Source organism: Oryzias latipes, chromosome 22 (assembly GCF_002234675.1).
Source record: "Oryzias latipes chromosome 22, ASM223467v1".
Taxonomy (NCBI): domain Eukaryota; kingdom Metazoa; phylum Chordata; class Actinopteri; order Beloniformes; family Adrianichthyidae; genus Oryzias; species Oryzias latipes.
In genome coordinates this window covers 2174218-2196756 of record NC_019880.2, presented here as the reverse complement: position 1 = coordinate 2196756, position 22539 = coordinate 2174218, and the positions used below count along the sequence as shown (strand labels likewise).

The window sequence follows — 22539 nt, the reverse complement described above, 5'->3', positions numbered from 1 at the left end:
TTGGGTGTGTATAAAGATACTCCCAACCGTATAGCCCATTCATGTATGTTAATTGTAAATGTAATTTAATTATTCTCATGTGGACATGTTATGATGTAGGATTTTTGAAAATCAAACACTTCATTATGAAATATAGACGTGGAGACTTCTGACAGAGATGCTATGTTTGAGACATTGTAGTTTAAGTTTTTGCAATAATCCATGATGGCAACTGCTTTCATTCTCTTCAGGACTATTTTGGCTACAGAGACTGACATTTCCAGACACTTTTACTGTCGAAAATCTGAGTTATTCGTGTTTGAAATCCCAAATATTTTACGTTTTCACAAAGTCCAAACCTTCTTTTTCTGACAGAGATGCAGCTGTTTTTTCATTCTCATTTCCCTGGATTTTTCAGATGCTACTTTCCTTCAGAATCTTGGGGTAAACCTTGACAGGCAGGTCAGGTCAGGTCAGGTCAGTGCAGTAGTCCAGTCTAATTTTTATCACTTGAGGTTCATCAGCAAAGTTAAGCCACATCTTCCTCCTCATGCTGTGGAACAAGTGATCCATGCTTTGATCTTCTCCAGACTGGACTACTGTAACTCTCTCTACAGTGGCATTGACCGTCTCTGCTCCGCCGTCTCCAGCTGGTTCAGAATTCAGCGGCTGCCTGTTAACAGGGACCAGACCGTGTGAGCATATTACTCCACTTTTACACCCTCCTCACTGGCTGCCTGTGTCTTTTAGAATCATTTTTAAGATTTTACTTCTGATTTTTAAGTGTTTGAACGGTCTGGCACCTCCGTATCTCTCTGAGCTGTTCCATGTGTGCCGTCCACGTCGAGTCCTAAGATCTGATGATCCAATGCTGTTATTGGTTCCCAGGACTCTGCTTGTGACTCGGGGAGACAGAACCTTTTCAGTTGCAGCTCCTTAACTCTGGAATGCTCTCCCCTTTTTTGTGAGGTCAGCCAGAACTCCATCCATCCATCCATCCATCTTCCTCCGCTTATCCGGGACCGGGTCGCGGGGGCAGCAGACTGAGCAGAGATGCCCAGACTTCCCTCACCCCAGCCACTTCCTCCAGCTCTTCTGGGGGGACCCCGAGGCGTTCCCAGGCCAGCCGAGAGACGTAGTTTCACCAGCGTGTCCTGGGTCTTCCCCGGGGCCTCCGCCCAGTGGGACATGCCCGGAACACCTCTCCAGGGAGGCGTCCAGGGGGCATCCGGACTAGATGCCCGAGCCACCTCAGCTGGCTCCTTTCGATGTGGAGGAGAAGCGGTTCTACTCCGAGCTCCCCGCGGGTGACCGAGCTTCTCACCCTATCTCTAAGGGATAGGGTGAGAGTTCAGCCAGAACTGTTAGTAATTTTAAAACACTTTTAAAAACTCATCTTTTTATTCAGGCTCTTAACTCCAGTGAGCAGGTTTAGTGGGTCAGCTTGTTAATGTTAATTTTATTATTTGATTGTTTTTTATAGTTTCTTTATTGTATCATAAAAAAAACCTCAAAAATTAATTATTTTATGTGCCTGTATAAAAATTGATTCCTCTGGATTTTTCAAAACAGGAAGGGGAAAAAGCATGGACTAATTTGGAGAATGGTCAGGATGGCTTTTTTGACTTCTGAAGGGCACAGACAGGCCACAGGTAGAGGCCTAAGAAGACCGGCTGGTAGACGACGAGGATCCTTCATTCTGGCACATGCTGGACACGAAGAAACAAAGATCTTTGTAGGGCAAAATCCTAAACTACAGTGTGTCAAACATTGTTTGTGTCAGAAAAAGACGATTGGACTTTGTGAAAATGTAAAATATTTAGGATTTTTAACATGAATAACTCAGATTTTTTACAGTAAAAGTGCCTGGAAATGATTGTAGAAGTAGCCAACATAGTCCTGAAGAGAATGAAAGCAGCTGATGGCCTGGATTATGGCAAACTCCTAAACTACAGTGTTTTAAACATTGCATCTTTGTCATAAGATGCAATGTTGAGACAAATACCTAACAGTATTGGTCATTTACAATTAACATACATGAATAGATAATATGGTTGGGAGTTTTGTTATACACACCCAATCTTATCTCTACCTTTTTCATAATAAATGTTTATTTTATTAATATAAGAATAATGTTTATTTTGTCCTTCAGTCATTCATTTGACTTTTCAGTTTTTTTCAACCTATTTTGAAAACTGGAAAGGGATTTCAGCCGTGTTCGCCCAGTTCCCGTAAAGCTGCGAATGCGAGAGCAGTAAAAATCCAGGAGTGGCTCATTTGACACCGCAGATCTGAATGGCGGCTGGCGTGACGGCAGTGATTCTGACGCAGAAGAAAAGTGGTTTTTCATATCGGCTTTGCACACATTAGTAACCTACAGTGTTTCGTGGCGCCCAAAGCCGCTGTTCTCCATTTCACAATCACGCAAACGGTTGAAGAGTGACGGGAGCCAAAGGAATGTCAACACTGAAGGGTTACATAAATAATAAAAATATTTATTGGGCGCCTTTCTAGGAACCAAAGGTCGCCACACATAATAGTGAAAGCAATAAAGTGTTCAGTAAAATATGCCCTTTAAAAACAGGGAGGAATGTTGTTATGGGGGGAAATACGGTATGCATGCTGGAAAAGGTGGGGTTCTAGTTAGTGAATTGTGAGAGAGAGCCAATGTTTGGCAGGTCAGGGGGTAGTGAATTCCAGAGCCGGGGGGCAAAGTAGCTGAATGCTCCCCATAGTGACGAGGCGAGCAGTGGGGGACCACCAGATGAAGGGTGGAGGAGGATCTGAGGGTACGGGTGGCAGTGGCGACACATGGCCACCCCACTAGCCACTATAAACTGTGGTAGCATCAGGTGTGCAGTTCATCCCAAATGTACAGCCTGCAGGCGGCGAGTCGCTCTGATCACCTTAACTGGCCCACACCCCCTCCCCTCCCTGCTGCCTTTGCGTGTGCAGACATCAAAAGCTACAGATGTCTGCACAGCTGGATGCAGAACATGAATAAGACGGTGAGGCGGATCTTCCTTCGGGGTTCACTTCCGCGTTTGAACCCTCGGAGCCTCCAGAGCGGGTCAAACCAAAGAACCGGTCTCAGTTCTTCAAGAGGAACTTTCTTTATTATTTTTACCTTAACTCCAAAACGGCAACTGACCGCGCATGGATGCGCTTCACACCCTCACACGCGCCCCCCCCCTTCCGCGAGTACCGGTTTCAGCACACACACACACACGGACACACACACACACGCATCCCAAAACACTACATTTCTTTTCACACCTGTTAGATATTTTCTGTGGTGTCTTAATCAGTTTACTGTAATTTACTTGACCTGATCTGTTTTGTGCGCAAATACAATTTCAAAGACACCACAGCATCAGCGGTGGTGGAAGTGCAAAGACATTATTTTTATGTATGGAAATTAGGTTGTCCCCCGTCACATGTGTCTGACATTTCTGGTGTGTTGTGTTAACAGCAGCATGTAGATGTGTTTTTGTCCTGTTTCCACAGTTACCTAAAGTCATTAGTTGATGCTTGTGTATGTCAATTTTCAGAGAATGAAGAAAAGTCTACAAATATTCTTATTTTAAGAAGAAAAGTACAGCAGAAGGAGCGAAAGAGATGGTAGGGGAGCAACAGAGGAGTAGTGAGGAGGAGGAAGATGAGACAGAGCAGCATGAATGACAGAAGATAATGAGGAAGAAAAACATGAGATGGCATCAGACGAGGGACAGTCAGCATCATTGGTCAGAGACGCAAGCGGCTCCACCTGTTCCTGGACCAACAGGTGAAGTTAGAATTATGTTGCCCTAATAATGAAACTGTTTCATGTTTATTAGCCTGAATAGAAATGTCTATAGAATTAATCATTATTACAATGGAAGGGTATAATTATTGCTATTATTATTTCAGAACAACTGATTTGACTTTATTATAGATATCTGCCAGTCAAAAGCCGAACACTCCAAGCAGACAATAGCATTAAATAGAAACACAATAAATCAAAATATGTCAGTAGGCATTTAGCTTTCTGTTACAGCTGTTTTACTAAATTTAGCTGAATGAATTTTAAAAATATAGCTCATGGTTTTTGTGTGCCACCCCAAGATTTAAAGTGGCCCCCTACCGGCCACAGCCATGAAAAATTTCTGGAGGCACCACTGACGACAAACAGGATCCGGATGGTATGACGGGGCAAAGGTTGTGGAGGCCGTGTGAACGGTAACCGATGGAGAGGCAGCAGAACAGGTGTGATGTGCTGGATGGATGTGTGTTTGAGAGATCATTCTGGCAGCTGACTTTTGAACATTTTGTAGTTTTCGTATAGTTTTTTGTGGTAAACCAAAAAGAAGGGAGTTGCAGTAATCCAGGCGGGAAGTGACGAGGCTGTGCACCAGGACGGCAGTGGAACGAGGACCGAGTGAAGGGCAAAGACGACGAAGGTGGGTGCTGGGAAGGTGGGAACAGGCAGTCTGTTCTCCGCATTTGACCCATTGGTGAGCTGCAGACACAGCCGCGCTCGGGGATCATTTGGTGGTTTAATGCTGAGTGTCAAGAGAGTCTTCGGTATGACTCGGGCCGGAATTGAACTGGCGACCTTCCAGTCACAGGGTGGTGGACACTCTACCACAAGGCCACTAAGCTGGAAGTGAAGGAGAGGGTGCTGTTGAAGATGACACCCAGACTCTTAACCAGGAGAGGGGAAATGGAGGAGTTTCCAAAGGGAATGGAGAAATTCTGGATGCTTTTTATAACAGATTTAGTGCCAATCAGGAGAAGTTCGGTTTTGTCATTATTTAATTTTAAGAAATTTGCGGTAAACCAGGATTTAATTGCAAGAAGGCAGTCAGTGAGGGAAGTGGGAGGAAGAGAGGACATTGGCTTGGTGGAGATGTAGAGCTTGGTGTCGTCCGCATAACAAAGGAAGTGTATCGTGTATTTACGGACGATTTGACCAAGAGGTAGAAGGTAAATGATAAATAACAGGGGTCCCGGGACAGAACCCTGGGGCACACCTGTATTGACAGGAACCGCGTGGGAAGTGAATGTTTTTAATTGAAAAAATTGGGTGCGGCCTGAGAAGTAACCTACGTTTTTACAGGGATTTTGTAGCAAAACTGATCTGTAAATCACTGTTAACCCTTAAAAGAAGGGAAAGGATTCCCGCGCGCTGTCTAAACTCGCAAAAGACGAAAATTAGTTGCAACGTTTTAGCTCTAAGGTTTTCCAGCGACGATGACGTTGATTCAGTGGGTGAAGATCATCTCTCATTTTTCCTCTGTGGCCAAGCAAACATCCTTTCTGCAGAGAATGCTGGGTATTCTATCCCCCCCCCGCCATCCAAACAGGAAGTGGCTCCAAGAAGCCAAAAATAGACTTTGGAAAGAAATAAACAGTAAGTATTCCGATACTTTTTTTAAACATCTTCTTAATAATTCCCATTTTTTCCATGATATTCTTTTAGTAGTTAAAGTTATAAACTGACCAATCAGAAGCCTCGATGAAAGTAGGTGGAGCCTGCTGGCTCCCACGTCCAAACTTCAAAGCTTTTGATGCATTAGTGATGTAAACATGTTTCACTAATGCAGGCACATATTTGTTGCCTCATCTGCTTTTAAGATGCTCAAAGGCGTTTGATGCCCGGTCAGTTTAGATCAGTTTGGATTTTTGGTGCCTAACTGAAAACCTTTATTTAATGTCCGCTACAGCTAACCAGGGGCCCAGAGGCGTCATTTAGCGTCGCAAGAACCTTAAACATCCCTGCAGAGCCGCCTGTCCCCAATATGATCTGTGATTACATAAGCAGTGGTCCTACCTACCAAGTACACAAATACCAGTACACATGTACACAAACACACAGACACACACACACTGCACAGAAACACCTCAGATCATCTGTCCTCCACTCAGCTGCTCTCCCGTCAGCTGATCGTTTGCTGTCGTCATGGCGACCTGCAGGAAGAGCACTATGTTCACTATTTGGGACACCCGAGCCTGTCCAGCCAGTAAAATAAACACGCTCACATGGAGCGGGGAGGGCGGGGGGCAATCCTATAAGAGCGTGGGGCAGCTGGGGGTATAGCTTTGACCGCTGGAGAGGACCAGCTTCTCAGCTGCAGACGTCTCTGAAACGCAGCCCGCAGGGGTTTATCCTCATCCGGAGGTGGTGCAGCGATGCCGTGGCGTCTGCCCTCTCAGCTGGACGTCCTGTCCCCGTCTTCCTGTCAGCGCCATTGCGAGCGCACGGCGTTTGCGTTCTATTGTGCTGTGCGAGAGCGGCTGCCAGCTTGGCTGCTGGAGGACATGCGCACCATGGAGGTCTTCTGCTGGGACGACGGACAGCCACGGGCCTTCCTGCCATCTGAGGCTCTGCTCTACACACTCGTGCATGACCACCAGGACTATGCACGCCACTTACTCAGCAGGTACTCGGTGAGCGCGCTCAGAGCGCCGCGATGCAGCTTCTGCTGCCGTGTGGGCAGCGGGGCCCAGCACCTGAACGTGGCGGTGCGCTACAACCGTCTGGTGATCCTGGACATGATCCTGGAGACCCTGAAGGACTGCTCGCAGGACGAGCGGCAGCAGTACTTGGACAGCTGCGGCGGCTGCACTCATGTGGCAGACGCAGGAAAGACTGCGGTGCAGCTGGCGGTGGAGCTGTCGCAGGACAACTGCCTGCTGCTGCTTCTGGCCCAAGGGGCTCGGCCTGCCGGGCTGGACGCCGCCCTGCAGCGGCTCGTCTCCAGTGACGCGTCGGAGCGACAGCAGGCGCAACGCTGCCTGGACCTGCTGCTTCTCTTCCTGTCGAATCCCTCGCCACCGCGCTGCCTGCAGGATGAGCCGCAGCGGTGGCAAAGCCTGCTGGGAAATGAGGTGTTCACCTGGCTGTGTGGGCTGGCCCCGCCTCCCCTCCTGTTTCAGGCGCTGCGCTGTTTGGTACAGTCTGGCTTGGACCCCATCAGCTCACTGCCGAACTTTTTGCAGCTCCACAGCTGGCAATGAGAGCATCAGTCGTCATGGAAACAACTTTAACAATTTGTAAATAGGATGTAAATAGACTAAACTGCATAGCAGCAGGACTCTGAGGAGCAGCTGGACCTGCAGGACAAACATGGAGGCCGCTCAGACATGTGAGGCGTCCTGAGCGGCCGTCTGCTGTGATGAGATCGATGTGTCAAAATAAACCAGTGCTCTGGTCTGTTTGTCTTTAATTTCATGCACACACACCTCCGGCTCCGACAGCGGGGGTCCAAAGTCAGAGGAGGTGAGCAGAGATCAGAAGCTTTGGGGCAGCGTCCCTCAGGTAAAGGTAGGTTCTGGGCGGAGTAACCTGACAGAAGAAGAAACTCCTGACTCGGGTGCCGAATTGGCCAACGCTCCAGCCGTGCAGTTAATCTGCTCCTTGTCTTTAGAACCATTTCAGCCCAAAATTCAGTTTCCATCCAGCGCCATCTGCTGGTCATCAGACCACACTGCAGTCGGCTACTGGGATGGCTTCTCAGCCGGGTCGGGGTCACATCACAACCCTCATAATGTCACAAACGCAGAAGCTCAGATGTTCTGACAGAATCTGAACTGATGTTCTGATAAAGAAAACAAAGCGATCAGAGCCGTGATCTGAACTACCCTCCCACATCTGACCGTTTCATTCGAGTAGAAGAAACGTGACTTAAGACAACAGGCACTCCTGGGGGAGAGGACCGAGCTGCAGCTCGTCAGCATCACTGTTCTTTACAGTTCAGAACCTACAAGAGTTCAAGCATTTTGTTTCCAGAGAGTTTACACTTGATCCACATAATAAAATAAAAACGAAGCAAAGACCGACCTCAGCAGCAGATCCTCAGTGCACCTTCTTAGGTACACCCTGCTAGTACCGGGTTGGACCCCCTTTTGCCCTCAGAACCGCCTTAATCCTAGGTGGCATCGATTCAACGAGGTACTGCAAACACTCGAGCAGTTGGACGGGTGGGTGCCTATAAGGTGGTCGCTGAGTGTAGATCCTTTAGTAAATGTGGGTTCTTTGACTCTGACAACATTAAATAATGTTCAGCCTGCAAGAAAAGGTCCTCCCACCCATCCAGAACCTCACAAAGACGCACAGAGTTCACCCTTTAACCGCTCGTTTAATATCATTTAGGACAAATCTGCATCATCACACATTAAAAAGGTCTGTATGACAAAGAAGGATGAACTCCCCCCTCCAAACTAAGACAATGGACTAGTCCACGAGTAAGTCAGAGATACAGTGAAGCCGGGCCTGAACAGAATCAGGGAGATGCAAAAGCGTCGGAGCGGTTGTGGGGAGAAGAACCGAGGAAAAAGTGCAGCACATGGAGGAACCAACATTTTCACAGCGGGTCCAACCACAGAGGAGGGGGGCGTGAGTGAGTTCATGCCGGAGATGGAGGTCTAAGAAAAAACATGATCAATGATTATTGATAAAGGTTTGGTGACTTGGATCAACCGGGCCTCTTTAACGGGTCGAGGTCCAAAAGAAAAATGACAAAAAATGAGGATTTTGTTCCTTTCAGCTGAAAACTTGGTGGTCCCGTCACCATTAGAGAGCAAGATGAAAGACACATTAGATTGTGTGTGGGGTGTAGTCGGTGTCGTACCCCCGCCCCCCCCCCCCCCATTTCTCAGTGAACATCCGCCCCTCCTGTACCACCCTGTATGTAAAGTGCTTCCTTTTTGTACAAAAATAAAACAAGGTTGACTTAATTTCCCAGCAGCCACCAGGGCTTCCCCACAGACCGTTGGCTCAGGAAGTTCAGTGTCTCTGACATCACATCCCCTCTCCAGGTAGGTGAGAGAGTGACGTCATAGTCAGATGAGCTCCCATTCGTCTTCCACATCCTCCCCTCCAAGGGCGGGGCCACAGGAGGCCGGTCTGCTGGGTGCCTGTGGGAGGAGCTTTGTCAGCCTGCGGGACAGTCCACCAATGGGAGTGACCGCCCACAGCTCGTCCTCCGGAGTGACTGTACGAGAAAGAAAAAGGCCATGATTGGACTTCTCCCTGACGCTCCACCCACTTGAAGAAAGAGAAAGAGCCACTTCCTGTTCTGACAAAAAAAAAATTAATGATGTTCACTAAGATCGTGGTCATCGACTGTATATGAGAACTGGACTGAGTGAGTGAGAAGTTAAGTCATTCTATTGGTCAGAAGAACGACTCTTCATCTTATACCTTTATTTAACATTCTTGGTATTCCTCATTCTTTTATATGATATTTTTTACTGTAGTTCAAGTTACAAACTGACCAATCAGATGCCTCAGTAAAAGTAGGCGGAGCCCTGGCCCCCTCGTCCAACGTTCAAAGCGCTTGACATATTTTGTGTGGACTTCCAACAAGCTCACTCCTGATTGGCAAGAGTGGTTGCCAAAGAAACAACGATTCAGACCAAATCTGACCAATCACGGCTCACAACGTCTGGCTCCAACATGGGGGCGTCAGTATTTTGAAAGAAATGGAATTGACTTCATTTGGTTTTGAGACGGAAGTAAAACATTTCCTGTGGATGACGTGACGCTCGCTCACTCCAGTTCTCTTATACAGTCAATGGTTGCAGTTAACGTCCCTTTGTGAATATGTCATCGCATCTGATTGATAAAATCCAAACGTCTGGGCTTTGGTTAATCTGATCTGACAACCCGCGCCGGGTCTCACCTGTAAACCAGTTGGCACTGCCCGGGACCTTCTTCCAGTAGTCTCCGGCGGGGTTTCTGTCTGATATTCCGTAACGGCGAGCCAGATCCCCGTTCACGCACCGAACCCAGGCAGTCCGACAGCTGAGCTCCAACTGCCTGACAGCCAGCCCTACGCACACGGGTTAAAGTCCCATCAGCCCGTTGGCGTGGGAAACCTGCCCTCCGCGTTTGACCCCTCCCCTGGGGGAGTGGTGAGCTGCAGTTGGCAAGCATTGGGTGATTCAACCCCCAATGCTGGTGTGAAACAGGGAGGCATATTTAGAGTCTTTGGTATGACCCAACTATGGATTTGAACCCATGACCTACCAGCCTCAGACTCACTGAGGTGCAAACAAAGAAGACTAGGAACAAATGGACTTAAGAATGTGAGAGAACTCAGGACGGGTCAGTACCTGGTACCAGTTCCCAGTCTGTCCCAACAGGCATCTCGTCGCTGAGCCCCGTTCGCACAAAGACTCCCCCCCTGTTGTCGACGGCCCAGAGCAGACGGTCGTTTGGACTCGTCTGAATGTTGACCAGCTGCACTCCGATTGGCTGCAGGGAGATGACATCAGTTACCTTGACCGTGGCCGGCTGCAGAGGTCTCGTGGTGGTTCCACGGAGGTCTCACCTGCTCAGGAGGCTCTATGTGGATCCAGGCCGGAAGCATCATGCTGGGATTCAGCGGCTGGGTTCCGACCCGGAAATAAACTAGCCCCCGGCTGTCCACGGCCCAGACGTTCTGACTGCCGCAGCTCACGCTGACCAGGCGGACGTCTCCTGCAATGCAGAAAAACAACGCACCTGAGCACGGAGACAGGTCACATGACCATCTGGGCCGCCCCAGTTTCTGGTTGGGAAGGCCTCCCAAACACCTCCAAGTTCTCCTGCTTTCATTTGGGAGAGATTTTAGCAATGTTTGGAAAATTCGGCCTTAATAAAAGCTTTTCCGATGCAGAACGTTGACCCTAAATGAAAAATATCAAATGATTGAGGATGAAGAAGGGGCGGGGCCCAACGTGAAGCCGTGACGGCAGCACAGTGAGGATCTCCTGAGGTTCCGTCATCCTGTTTGGAGCTTTGATCCAGAAAATATCCTCTGGCTTTTGTTTTTGTTTCTGACTGAGGCATCAGGATGAGCAGTGAGTCGGGTTCTGCTGAGTCCAGACTGTGTTCCAGTCAGTCATGTGGCTCTGACAGCGAGAAGGCCGCGGAGCTAAAAACAGAACCACTCCACGAGCCAGGAAACGGTCACGCACAAGCACGCTCATAGACACACACTGACACGCCGAGCACTTGAAACCTGGCGGGACAGCCGCTGCAGCCAGTCTTTGTGTTTACATGAAAACTGTCCTTTCTGGTTCTGTTGGACCTGACCACTGCCGCTTACAGGATCAGAATCGAACCTTTTTCACTTTCAGACCCCCTCAGTTTGATCTGTGACACTGACCTGCAGAACCGGCGGTACAAACAATTTAGAGTTTTTTTAAAAGCTCAAAGGAAGAAGAAGCATGAAAGACCAAAGACAGAACATGACGGAACCCAAAGGAATATCTAGGAACCCACCGAGCTGGCTAAGGTCCAGACGGGTCCAGTGCAGGCCAGTGGGACAGGACGGAGACAGGGTTCGGATGCTGACCCGGCCGTGGCTGTCCAGACCCCACAGGGCATCGCGACAGGCCGACAGGTGAGCCAGCTCCACCTGCGCATGGATAAGAACGGGCTGGTGAGGTTGGACCAACAGGTGGAGACAGGTGAACTTACCTCAGGTGGCAGAGAGACCGAGGAAGGGCGGAGCTCCCCGTCCTGATCCCAAACACAGAACAGATCCTTCCTGCTCTGAGCCAACCAGAGAAATGTACCTGGAACAGATGACGGACAGCTGAGTTCCTGCTGGCTTTCAGGCTCAGCCGGGGGCGGAGTTACCTTCTTTATGAGGCACCGATGAGGATGTGATGAAGGTCCACCGGGTTGCTGACACTGTCCCTCTAGGAACCACGTTCTGCCAGAAGGTTCCTGAGGGAACAGAGCAACCGAGCAGCTGAGCAGAGGACGCCAAGAGAAGAGAGGTTCTGTCGGGCCTCACTGACCCACGAGGCTGCCGCGGGCCACGTGCAGCTGGTTCCGTCCGGAGGCCACCCATACGCCGCTGGCGTTGGCGCTCACCAGGCTGGGCTGGCACTGCGAGTACTGCGACAGGAAGGCCACCACCCTCTCCACCGGAGCCCTGGTCACCGTGGCAACGCTTTGAGTGGCCTGCAGCAGCGTCTGGAAGATGCTGCCCTGATCGAAGACCACGTAGTCGGAGATGCTGATCTGAAGGACACAGGTCCAGAGCGAATACTTGTTAGAACCAAAACCAACCCCGAGAATAGAACACGCCGCCGCGTCCCTGACGCAGAGAGGTACCTCTCCGTCACGCTGCGTACCTGCCACCAGTGGTCATCTGAGCCTTGTGGTCTCGACAAACAGATGCCGGTTCGAAACCAAAGGCTGCCGCTGGCGTCCAGCGCCCAGGCCGTCCCTCCGTCCCCCAGAGCGACACACATCAGGTCCAGACCCTGAGCCTCGCTGCAGCAGAAGCAGGGTTCCCATCAGGTGAGAGGCGGTCCCGCTCAGACTCACCTGTGTGGGACAGTCCCTCCCACCTGACGGTGTCGCACTTCCAGCCCTCCCCCTCGCTGCAGAAGCTGCTCAGCCCCTCTCTGTAGAACAGGGCCTTGTGTTCGGTCAGGGCCCAGACCACACCTGCCCTCACACACACCTGGCTGAACACGCACGGGGTTTCCACCTTCACAGAGCGAGCGCAGGGGCGCTCCATGCTCAGGCCTGGAACACACAAAGATGGCTGTTTGTGTGTTTCCCATCCTCCTGTGCCGCACACCTCCCACGCTGAGGGCCGACGGAGGACAGACACAGATCACGCTGGGACAGGTGGGTCCTTACCTGTCTGCAGGTACAGATCCCCGTTGGTCTGGATGATCCAGGCGGAGTCGTCGCTCAGAGCGACGAAGGCCGTCTGCTCCGCAGCTTTATACCAGTGGCGTTTCCCTTTGCCAGAAACCTTGGCACAAGCAAACGAGGTCAAGGTCTTCTGCTCCACCTTCCACAGCAGGTTACCTGAAGATGCAACATCCACATGAAGCTGCACACCTGTACGCCACGAACACACCTATACGCACTTACATTTAGACAGAGATCATCTTATTCAATTTCTGGTAAGTTGGGTTTAATCTAAAAAAAAAAAAAATCACGCAGCACCAAAACCCAGACAGTAAGCAAGTACAAATCCCACCTGAAGGTGAGAGCGCCACCTGGTGGACATTGTCTTCAAAGCGCTGCCAGCTGAGTCCAGTTTCAGGCAGAGGACTACAAAACAGTCCTCCTTTAAAATCCAGACACCAAACATACCTGAAACATACAAGTCAAAGGGCATACATCAGGAAGTCACCTGTCAGGTGCCTCAAGGTCACCAGGTAACCCACCTGTCTGTCACCTGCAGGCTAAGTATTCCACATCCTGGTCCTGAGTATCCCATCCAGCTCTCTGCCAGCTACACAACAGACCAGGTTCAGTCACACAGTAAAAGGTTCAGACCGAAGCATTAGGGAGGGGAAGTGATAAAACGGCTCACCTGTTCATGCTAGTCTCACCTGGTCTTTCCTGTGTCGGTCTCTGTCCAGCGCGTCCCGCTCCGACTGTCCGTCCGTCACTTCACCCGCTCTGCTGGGGGAACAGGTGTGGCCGTCTCTGCTGGCTGCAGGCGGGAGGCTGTAGATGTCGTCGTCGCTCGACCCGCTGGACCTTCTGTCCAGGGTCGACACGGTCGAGTAGAACATCTGCTCTGCCGGAGCCGTGGACGCGGGCGGGCTGTCCTCCTGTTCACACATCAGAGAGACAAGTTTGTCAGATTCATTTTCAGCGCACGTTTGCGCTGAACTCTGCCTGCAGATGTTTGGAAACACCAGCAACGAACATCTGAGGCATAGATCCATAGAGCAGCCGTGCAGACGTCTCACTGAGAAGAAACTGCTAACAGTTTGGATTCAAGCAAGAAAATCTGAATTGGATCGGCACATCCCTAGAGGAGAAGCGACCCCAGCCTGACCTGCTTCGTTTCAGTCAAAGGGCTCTGAAACTCTTCATCCTTGTCCTCCACAGGCTGCTCGAGCGCCTCCTCCTCTTCGGAGCGCTGCATGTAGGAAAAGGTGCAATCCAGCAGCAGGTCTACATCTGGAGTGGGCAGGCCATCTGCATACGGACCGGAGGTCTTTCCGGGGTCCGGCTCCAAACCGGGGAGGAGCATGGAACTGAAAAAGGAGGCGATGGTCAGAACAACGGCAGAAAAGAGGACTCCAAGATGAGCTGCAGGGCAACCGTCTTTGAACCTGGAAGAGCACAAGGACTGCTCCATTTCCTGCAGGTTCTGTCCGTCATCTTTTTCTGGGGCGTCCTGGTTCTGAAGCTCGGTACCAGCGAGGGAGGCCCGGTCGCTCAGGGGAGTTTCCGTGCCGCCGTCGCTGCAGCTGCCGTTGTGGCCGAACATGGAGTCGGAACAGCTGCTCTCGGAGAGGCGGTTCCCGCTGCTGCTGTCTGAGGAACCGTGGATGAGCGTAGAGTCGCGCTCACGGACGCACAGATGCATCTGTCTTCCCTACCTCCACGTCTCCTCCTCTTCTTCACTCTGATGGCCTTCACCACCAGCTCCTGCTGCATCTCCTCCTGACCCAGGGGGGCGCTGTACCGCCTGGAGCCCCCCTCACAGGAGGTCCCAGTTTGAGAGTCGCCATGGAGACTGTCCCAGGAAGTGACTGAACTGCTGCGACAGCGGGAACTGGGACGGGTAGACACCTGGGTAGAGGTGGACCACACCTGTCATGCTGAGGTAGGCCCCACCTCACCTGTGAACATCTCAGTTTACCTTTTTAACCCTGTGGAAGGGGTCTGAGATCAAAACTACGTCTAAAATAAACTTTTATTAAATAGGAGAGAAAATAAGACAAATGTTTGCCGTTTTTGGGTAAAACCGAGCTTTTATCAAAAGAAAGGTGGAAGATGAACATCGATCAGAGCGGAGGACCCGCTGTAGAGGCGGGGAAGCCACGGGGTTTTTCATCAACGAGCACCGGCGTGGTCCAACTCTACAGGCCACTGAAACTCTGCGGTTCACCGCCAAAGTCCCGCCCACCGCCGTTTCAGGAGGCGAGCGGTTCTGTGAGCTGACTGCAGCTGAGCAGAACAACTGAGATCCAGCTGGATCAAACTGTACTCCAAAAGACCTTTTTTCTTTTTGACACTGATACAAAAAGGAAAATGTGAGAAAAAAAAAGTCAAATGGACAGGAGAGGCCTGTGATGAGCCTGTATGTGCTCAGCTGAAGGGTTTTCTTGTATTTTCATTCAAAAACACGTCAATCAGTTTGTTGAAAATATTTGTTCTTGTTGTTTCTATGAAATCACGCTTTAAACTTTCATTCTATTTGTAAAAACGGTTCATTGAACATATTTGGGGTTCCCACAGCCAAATTGAACACTTTTTTCCGACGTAATTTTCTGTTTTTTGGAAGATTTTATGCTTAGTGTGCGAATACAACATAAAAATATCTAAATAAATTGGTGAGGCTGCGTTGATTACACCAGCTGACACCGGCTGCACGAGCAAGTCCTCTATCAAGTTAAACACACAGAGGTCAATTCAAAAGTAGACAAAAACTGAGTTTTAGGCCGGCGGTTTCAAAGGGTTAAACAAAAACTCCTCCGGCGTGTCGATGCTTCGTCATGGATCAATCCAAGCTTCAAGCAAACATTGAAAGTGGAGTTTCACAGCAGCTGGGAGTGGGCGGTCCTTGTGCACCTGTGCAGCTCTCTGATTGGCCAGGACAGCTGAAGAGCAGAGCTCTCAGTACAGCTCCCTTATATGCAGGCTAACAAATCTAAAACCTAGATTGTTGTTTGTAAGCCTGGCTGCCCTGTTGTGAATCACAACAAGTGGATGGAAGGGGGTTCAGAACCTACCAGCTCCTCCTGCTCCTCTGCCTCCTCACAAGGCGGCCCCCCGCCTCCTGGCTCTTCTGCGGGACCTCCTTCAACAATGATGGCCATGGTTCTGATTGGCTGAGCCGTCTCCACTGATCCTGTGGGCTGGAGGATGGTGGGTGTGGTCAAAGGTGAGAACAGGCGGACTGACAGGTCAGACACTGGAAAAGAGGGTGAAGGTGATGTCACGCCATGGTGTCAGCGGCGGCGATGGTCACAGACGTGACTGACGCTCACCGCTGGAGGTCATCCCTTCAGGGCAGGTGGAGAGGCGGAGGACGTCTCGGTCTCCCTTCAGGACAAAGATTTCGTTGTCGCAGGACGACACAGAAACAATATCCCCGCTGCTCTCCAGGGCTCCAACAATCACCTTCAACATACAAACAGGTGACCATTTGTGATTGACAGCAGGGGCGTGGCCAGCAAAGCAGTGTGGTCAGAGAATGAACGAGCTACCGGGAAAAACGCGTTCTCACAGGAAACATCAGTCATGTCTACAAACAACCCGTCACCAAATGACTCAGCCAAAGTGGTTTAGCCCTTCGCATTAAATAGGCTCCGCCCCTCAGTGATACAAACTCTGCACTTCCTCTAATGACAAAAATATCAGCCTGAAAAACGGGCTCACATTTGGCTAACACCTGATTAGCTTTGATAAAAATGACCATGTGACTGACACAGTTGTCCACAGAAAATCAGCCTCCAAAACAACCCGTAGCTAACACCTGAGTAGTACCTGATTAGCACTTTCAACTAGCTAGCCCAAACATCAGGGCTAACACCGGGCTCACACTAGACTAGACCAACAACACCAGAATAACACACGTGCAAATATTACATCACTTCCACTAAAGCATTTCAGGGTCAGAGTATGTCTTTGGGTGCTAACCTCGTCAAATGTTTAAAATATTGAAAACGTTTATTGTATGTTAATATTTAACGGCCAAACGGTAAACCAGGATAAACCTGGACTAACACCAGGATAAACCCAGATTAGCACCAGGATAAACCCAGATTAGCACCAGGATAAACCCAGACTAGCACCAGGATAAACCCAGACTAACACCAGGATAAACCCAGATTAGCACCAGGATAAACACAAACTAACACCAGGATAAACCCAGACTAACACCAGGATAAACCCAGACTAGCACCAGGATAAACCCAGACTAGCACCAGGATAAACCCCGATTAGCACCAGGATAAACCCAGACTAGCACCAGGATAAACCCAGACTAACACCATGATAAACCCAGACTAGCACCAGGATAAACCCAGATTAGCACCAGGATAAAGCCAGACTAGCACCAGGACAAACCCAGACTAGCACCAGGATAAACCCAGACTAACACCAGGATAAACCCAGACTAACACCAGGATAAACCCAGATTAGCACCAAGATAAACACAAAATAACACCAGGATAAACCCAGACTAACACCAGGATAAACCCAGACTAGCACCAGGATAAACACAGACTAGCACCAGGATAAACCCGGACTAACACCAGGATAAACCTGGACTAACACCAGGATAAACCCAGACTAGCACCAGGATAAACCCAGACAAACACCAGGATAAACCCAGACTAGCACCAGGATAAACCTGGACTAACACCAGGATAAACCCAGACTAGCACCAGGATAAACACAGACTAGCACCAGGATAAACCCAGACTAGCACCAGGATAAACCCAGACAAACACCAGGATAAACCCAGACTAGCACCAGGATAAACCTGGACTAACACCAGGATAAACCCAGACTAGCACCAGGATAAATCCAGACTAGCACCAGGATAGACCCAGACTAGCACCAGGATAAACCCAGACAAACACCAGGATAAACCCAGACAAACACCAGGATAAACCCAGACTAGCACCAGGATAAACCCAGACTAGCATCAGGATAAACCCAGACTAGCACCAGGATAAACACAGACTAGCACCAGGATAAACACAGACTAACACCAGGACAAACCCAGACTAACACCAGGACAAACCCAGACTAGCACCAGAATAAACACAGACTAGCACCAGGATAAACACAGACTAGCACCAGGATAAACACAGACTAGCACCAGGATAAACACAGATTAACACCAGGACAAACCCAGACTAGCACCAGGATAAACACAGACTAGCACCAGGATAAACACAGACTAACACCAGGATAAACACAAAATAACACCAGGCCAACACCAAACTAACCCAGACTAATACAAGGCTAACACCATTCTAAAGCTAAGCTAAACCACATGAATGCTTAGCTCGCGGGTGGCTAACCTTAAGGTAAGACCTGAGGAACAGACTTGTCTACCTGAAGCGTACCTGTGACAGGCTGCTGTACCTCATTGATGCAATCAAAGACGTAGATGCTGTACTCGTTCCAGCTGAGGATCCATCCCTCCCTGAGGAAGCAGCTGAGGAGGCCAAGCTGCCGGTCGGCTGGACGGTACGCCCCCACGGGATCGGGACGAGGAAAGAGCTCAAACTGAGGTACCTGGTCAGACAGGTGGAGGCCGAGATGATACGATGTAAGTTTGTTGATCAGCTCAGTGGACGTGTGGCGGTACAGTGTCCGCTGAGAGAAGTCTAATTGTTTGGATTAGGCATCAAAGGTGTACCTAGAGTAAGTGTGACTCCTCCCTCCAGGGGCAGGTGAATGACAACCAAGGGGCTTTTACTGGAACCTGACCCCATCATCAAGTAGAGGTGACGGTGCAGGATGCTCTGCAGAGCTGCATACCTGTGTGTTGAAGAGCGGTTTGAGCAGCCGGGTGTCTTCCACCTTTCCTCTGACGTCAGAGCGCCACAATCGGAGTCCGGGCCGGGCGGCGTACACTTGAAGGTCGCTCTGTTTGCACAGAGCCGGCAGGAAGCAGGCGCCAAACCTGCCGCTGCTGCAGCAGGACAGACGGGTGGTCAGACAGGACCTTTCAGGGAGACACGCGTTCGGCCGTGTGCGGCGTACCTCTTGCGGGGCTTGGTGCCCAGCTGCAGGACTTCCTGTGTCTGCGGGCAGTAAAGCAGAGACCTGTGCTGGGTGGAGACCAGCAGCATCTGGTGCCTGTACTCCATCTGAACCACACCCGAGGACTCCTCCAGCAGCAGCTCAGGTTTGCACACCCCCTGCACAAAGCCACCGTGAGGCGCCAGGTCTTCTCCAGCCCTGAACAGCTCCGGATCACCAGGACTCACCTGATCCAGGTCCAGAGCAGAGAACACCACTCGTCCCTTATCGTCTCCAGAGAAGAGCTTCATCCCGTTGGTGCTCCACGTCAAACATGTGACGCTGCCTTTGTGCAGGCCGACCACGTCGAAGCGCCTGAGCTGCACGACACGCGAGGTCATGCTGAAGCCCAGAGCCTTTCTGCACGCTTGAAGGTCAACTTACCTGTTTGTTGCGACCAGGTAGAGGAGATACCAGCTGGAAGACGGCAACCCGACCTGAGGCTGTTCCCACGGCGACCAGGTCATCAAAGCAGCTGAGCAGTTTTACGGCGGTGATGGCGTCACACTTTCCCTGAAACACAGATCCTGTCAGGGGACTGTGACGACAGTGCCACCTAGCTGTCAATCTGACAGCCGGCTCACTGCTAACCCGCAAAAGGATCACGCCATCTGCCAGTTTGTTTTTTAAACCGGTGTTGTGGGTGGGACCGTTGGCGCACTACAACCCCGGTCCCCTTGAGAGCTCTCCGTTTACCCTCACCCACTAGCTTACAGCCCCTCACACCCAACATTACCACAAAAATGGCGGCCAACATCGTACCAATCCAGCCGTACAGTTTAGATCCAGATTCCAGCTCAGACGAGGAAAACTAAGACGTTCATGGACCTGTTTGTCTGCCAGCGGATGAATCAGAAAGGGGCGGGGCAGGGAGTCTGTGGCCCCGCCCAGTGGATTTTCTTCATCACAAATATGATCTTTTTTAAACGGCGTTTTCTTGTCTGCTCCTGATTCCAAAAACTACTCACAAATGCTTAATTTTCCTCAGATATATCCTCCATCATGAGGAAAATACTACAAGAATATGTCAATAAACCAGACACACCATTTTCATTAGAGTGGGGCTTTAATTTCTTAGAGTTGTGTTAGCAGGAAAAATGGCTAAAGCTCCGTTGTTAAAGCATGTAGACAAGACGTAGAAAATAAAAAAATGGTTAAAAAATATTTGCAACGTTTGACAAAATAACAAATAAAAATCGAACACTATTGTCCGTGCTTTTTGCGAGATGCGTACGTAAATACGTTCAACGTATGTCTAACAGACTTTTCACGCACATTTTACGTAGTTTGTACAAAACTATTACGTAAATCTTACGCAATTGTGCAAGATTTTTTTGCGAGATGCACACTTGTGTCTTTCCACGTACGTCTAACGGACTTTTCACGCATGAACCACCGATGTATAACTTTTATGTACGGCGCACATATCACGCTAAAATGACCTAATTGATGCACGAATCACTAATGATTCTATGCATATAAACAGCATGATGATCAAATGTTCTACGTATGTTTACGTGTTCCCTGCAGGGTTCATTCCTACTTCTTCTGTCGTTTTAACGTGATTCATTTCTGATACATCTGTGAAAATTTCACGTAAAAGACCACAACGTTACTTACTTTTTCCACGTGTGACCAATTTTCGTCCGCAAAATGAAGGTAGTGGCTGGTCGACACGCACGGCCTTTAGGTTAGGCTGAAAATGTCACGAATGTTTTCTAGAGACGGCGTTCACGTCTTTAAAGTTATGTGGTTTAACTTCAAAATAAAAGCATATTAATGAAGTCCACTTTTTGGCCACCTGAGCACAAAAAAGTGGGCGTGGCTTCCTGTAGAGAACTTTTCTCACTGAAAGTCACGTATTTACCACAATAGTTTTCAATGTAAAGTTTTTTTTTTTACATTTTTTTATTTATGTTGTCGTTTAAGGAACACGTGTGCATGATGCTGCAGCACAGATGACGCCAGAGCTTCCTCACGGTCCATCCCTCCTCATCCTCAGGCTACCTTCACTTCTCTGAATCGCAGACGGACCTGAAGTTCTGACCCGGACCCTTCAGCAGAGCAGCTCACCTCCAGGTTGTACTTGTTCATGTGCTCCTGGCGCCGGCAGTACAGGTACAGCATCCCGATGCTGCTGCCCACCGCCAGGAAGTCGCCGCTGCAGTCCAGCGCCGTCAGGTACACCAGGACCGACCTGAAGCCGCGCTGCACCTGACAGACACAGACATCTCTGAGAAAGAGCCTCGCAGGCTTCCTGAAACCTCCACGCCGCCGGCTCCCGCTGCCTGGCTTCGGGTCGGTACCTTTGGCGGGATGGCGTTCAGCAGGTAGTACAGCGGACAGAACTCCCTCAGGACGGACGGCGGGATCGCCTCTGCCGCCATGATGCTCCGGGGGGCTGACCAGACCGGCCCGAAATCCGGCGCAGACCTGCAGTTCACAAAAACAAAGATGAGGAGTAACAACTTACATTTACTCAGTTACTCTTCAGTATCCTGAAGAAACAGCTGGAATCGTTGCGGATATTTCTTTTGTTTGTTTACTTTAAGACTTTTTTATTTAAAAATAAACTAAAAGCATTCATAATCTAAAATATCCTAAACGATTTATCAGTTATTTTAGTAGTATTTGGTACTCGAGTACTCTTTTGATGGCCATTTTACTTTCTATATTTCAAAGTAATGTGCTACTTAACATAAAATGCAATGATCTTAGTTCGAACCGGTCAGAACCGTTGGGGCAGCGTCTGAAAAGACCAGAAGGTCCAAAGTTCTGTGGACCTCCAGAGCCAGAGGGCGGGGCCACCGGTGACAGCTAAGTTCCCCCATGATGCAACACTTCCGACTGGACCGGACCGGACCCAGACCGGGGTGTTGGGGTCTTACCGGACCCGGACACTAAAGCGCCGGAACAGAACCCAGACCCGCGTCTGAACGGCGCGATCGCTCGCCTGCAGTCGGTCTGGAAAAACAACAACAACCCAGGGGGCGCTGCGGAGCGGTCCGAAACAATGAAAACACCAACAGTTCTGACCCAGTGTCCGCACACACCCGAATCTGATCGTCCCACTCCCAGCGAGTCTCGTTCAGCCCAACTCGTTCTGGCACGCGGAAACTCGCGCAAGCGCCAGGGTTTGGATAAAGCAGGTTCACGCGCGCAAAGGCCGCACCCCCCCCAGCCGGCACAGTCCAGAACCACGGACCACCATCTAGTAGTTCGGAGGAGAAGAAACTATGGCGGAGCAGCTGGCGGAGCAGCTGGTACCGGCTCGCCCGAACCAGCGGGCCGGAAGGCGCAAACGGACGGAAACGGGACGACAAAACCCCCGCGGGACTCACCGAGACGGACCCAATGACGCCTCAGGTTCGGGTCCGGGTGATTCTGCGGCAGCTGGATGCTGAAACACGGACAGGTGACATCGGCCCTGCGCATGCCCGGCTGTGTCACCGGACCGCCTTTGATCTGCGCCCTCTGCAGGCGGCACGCGGCAGTGACGTCACAGCCCTCTTGAAGGTTCTACCAGAACCGAATCCGCTGCAGGCACCGCCGTCACCTGTCCTGGACAGAACCGGAACTCCGAGAAGAGCCTAAACTTATATGTGTTTAGAATCAAGAGAAACAGCATTTAAAGTATTAATGTACATATTGTTCTTTTTCATGACGTTTGTATCCAAAGGTTAATTTGTTTTAAACTTATTTAGCATTTTAACTAAATTTATAAACACCAACTGTGTCAAAATCAAGAACTTTTTCTAAAAAAATAAATAAAGGAATCTTCATGTAAAAAGTGATCGTCAGCAGGTTTGGAAGTACCACACCTCAGGCAT

At 50.0% G+C, this 22539-nt stretch overlaps 2 protein-coding genes across 5 annotated transcripts; one reads left to right on the top strand and one right to left on the bottom strand.

Moving 5' to 3' along the window:
- Positions 1–6051: 6051 nt before the first annotated feature.
- LOC101162976 (ankyrin repeat domain-containing protein 9) lies at positions 6052–7174 on the top strand. The gene has a single exon (XM_004084400.4). It carries the CDS (start codon positions 6151–6153, stop codon positions 6976–6978), a length of 828 nt encoding a protein of 275 aa, XP_004084448.1. The 5' UTR covers positions 6052–6150; the 3' UTR covers positions 6979–7174.
- Positions 7175–8079: 905 nt separating this feature from the next.
- tecpr2 (tectonin beta-propeller repeat containing 2) lies at positions 8080–22161 on the bottom strand. 4 transcript variants are annotated; one of them, XM_020699804.2, is made up of 27 exons: positions 22051–22161; positions 21016–21142; positions 20783–20923; positions 19094–19222; positions 18898–19029; positions 18671–18828; positions 18446–18599; positions 18047–18199; positions 15937–16069; positions 15679–15860; positions 14323–14518; positions 14053–14257; positions 13773–13974; positions 13318–13542; positions 13150–13217; positions 12960–13075; positions 12611–12784; positions 12313–12493; positions 12094–12235; positions 11755–11980; positions 11591–11680; positions 11429–11526; positions 11231–11366; positions 10296–10444; positions 10078–10219; positions 9645–9794; positions 8080–8954 (listed from the first exon to the last, which is right to left on the bottom strand). In XM_020699804.2, the coding sequence occupies exons 2-27, from the start codon at positions 21094–21096 to the stop codon at positions 8803–8805; spliced, it is 3915 nt and encodes a 1304-aa protein (XP_020555463.1). In that variant the 5' UTR covers positions 21097–21142; positions 22051–22161; the 3' UTR covers positions 8080–8802. The 4 variants fall into 4 exon arrangements, with proteins under 4 accessions (XP_020555463.1, XP_020555464.1, XP_004084447.2 ...); XM_020699805.2 differs by having other exon boundaries at positions 13318–13539; XM_004084399.4 differs by having other exon boundaries at positions 14323–14515.
- Positions 22162–22539: the final 378 nt, after the last annotated feature.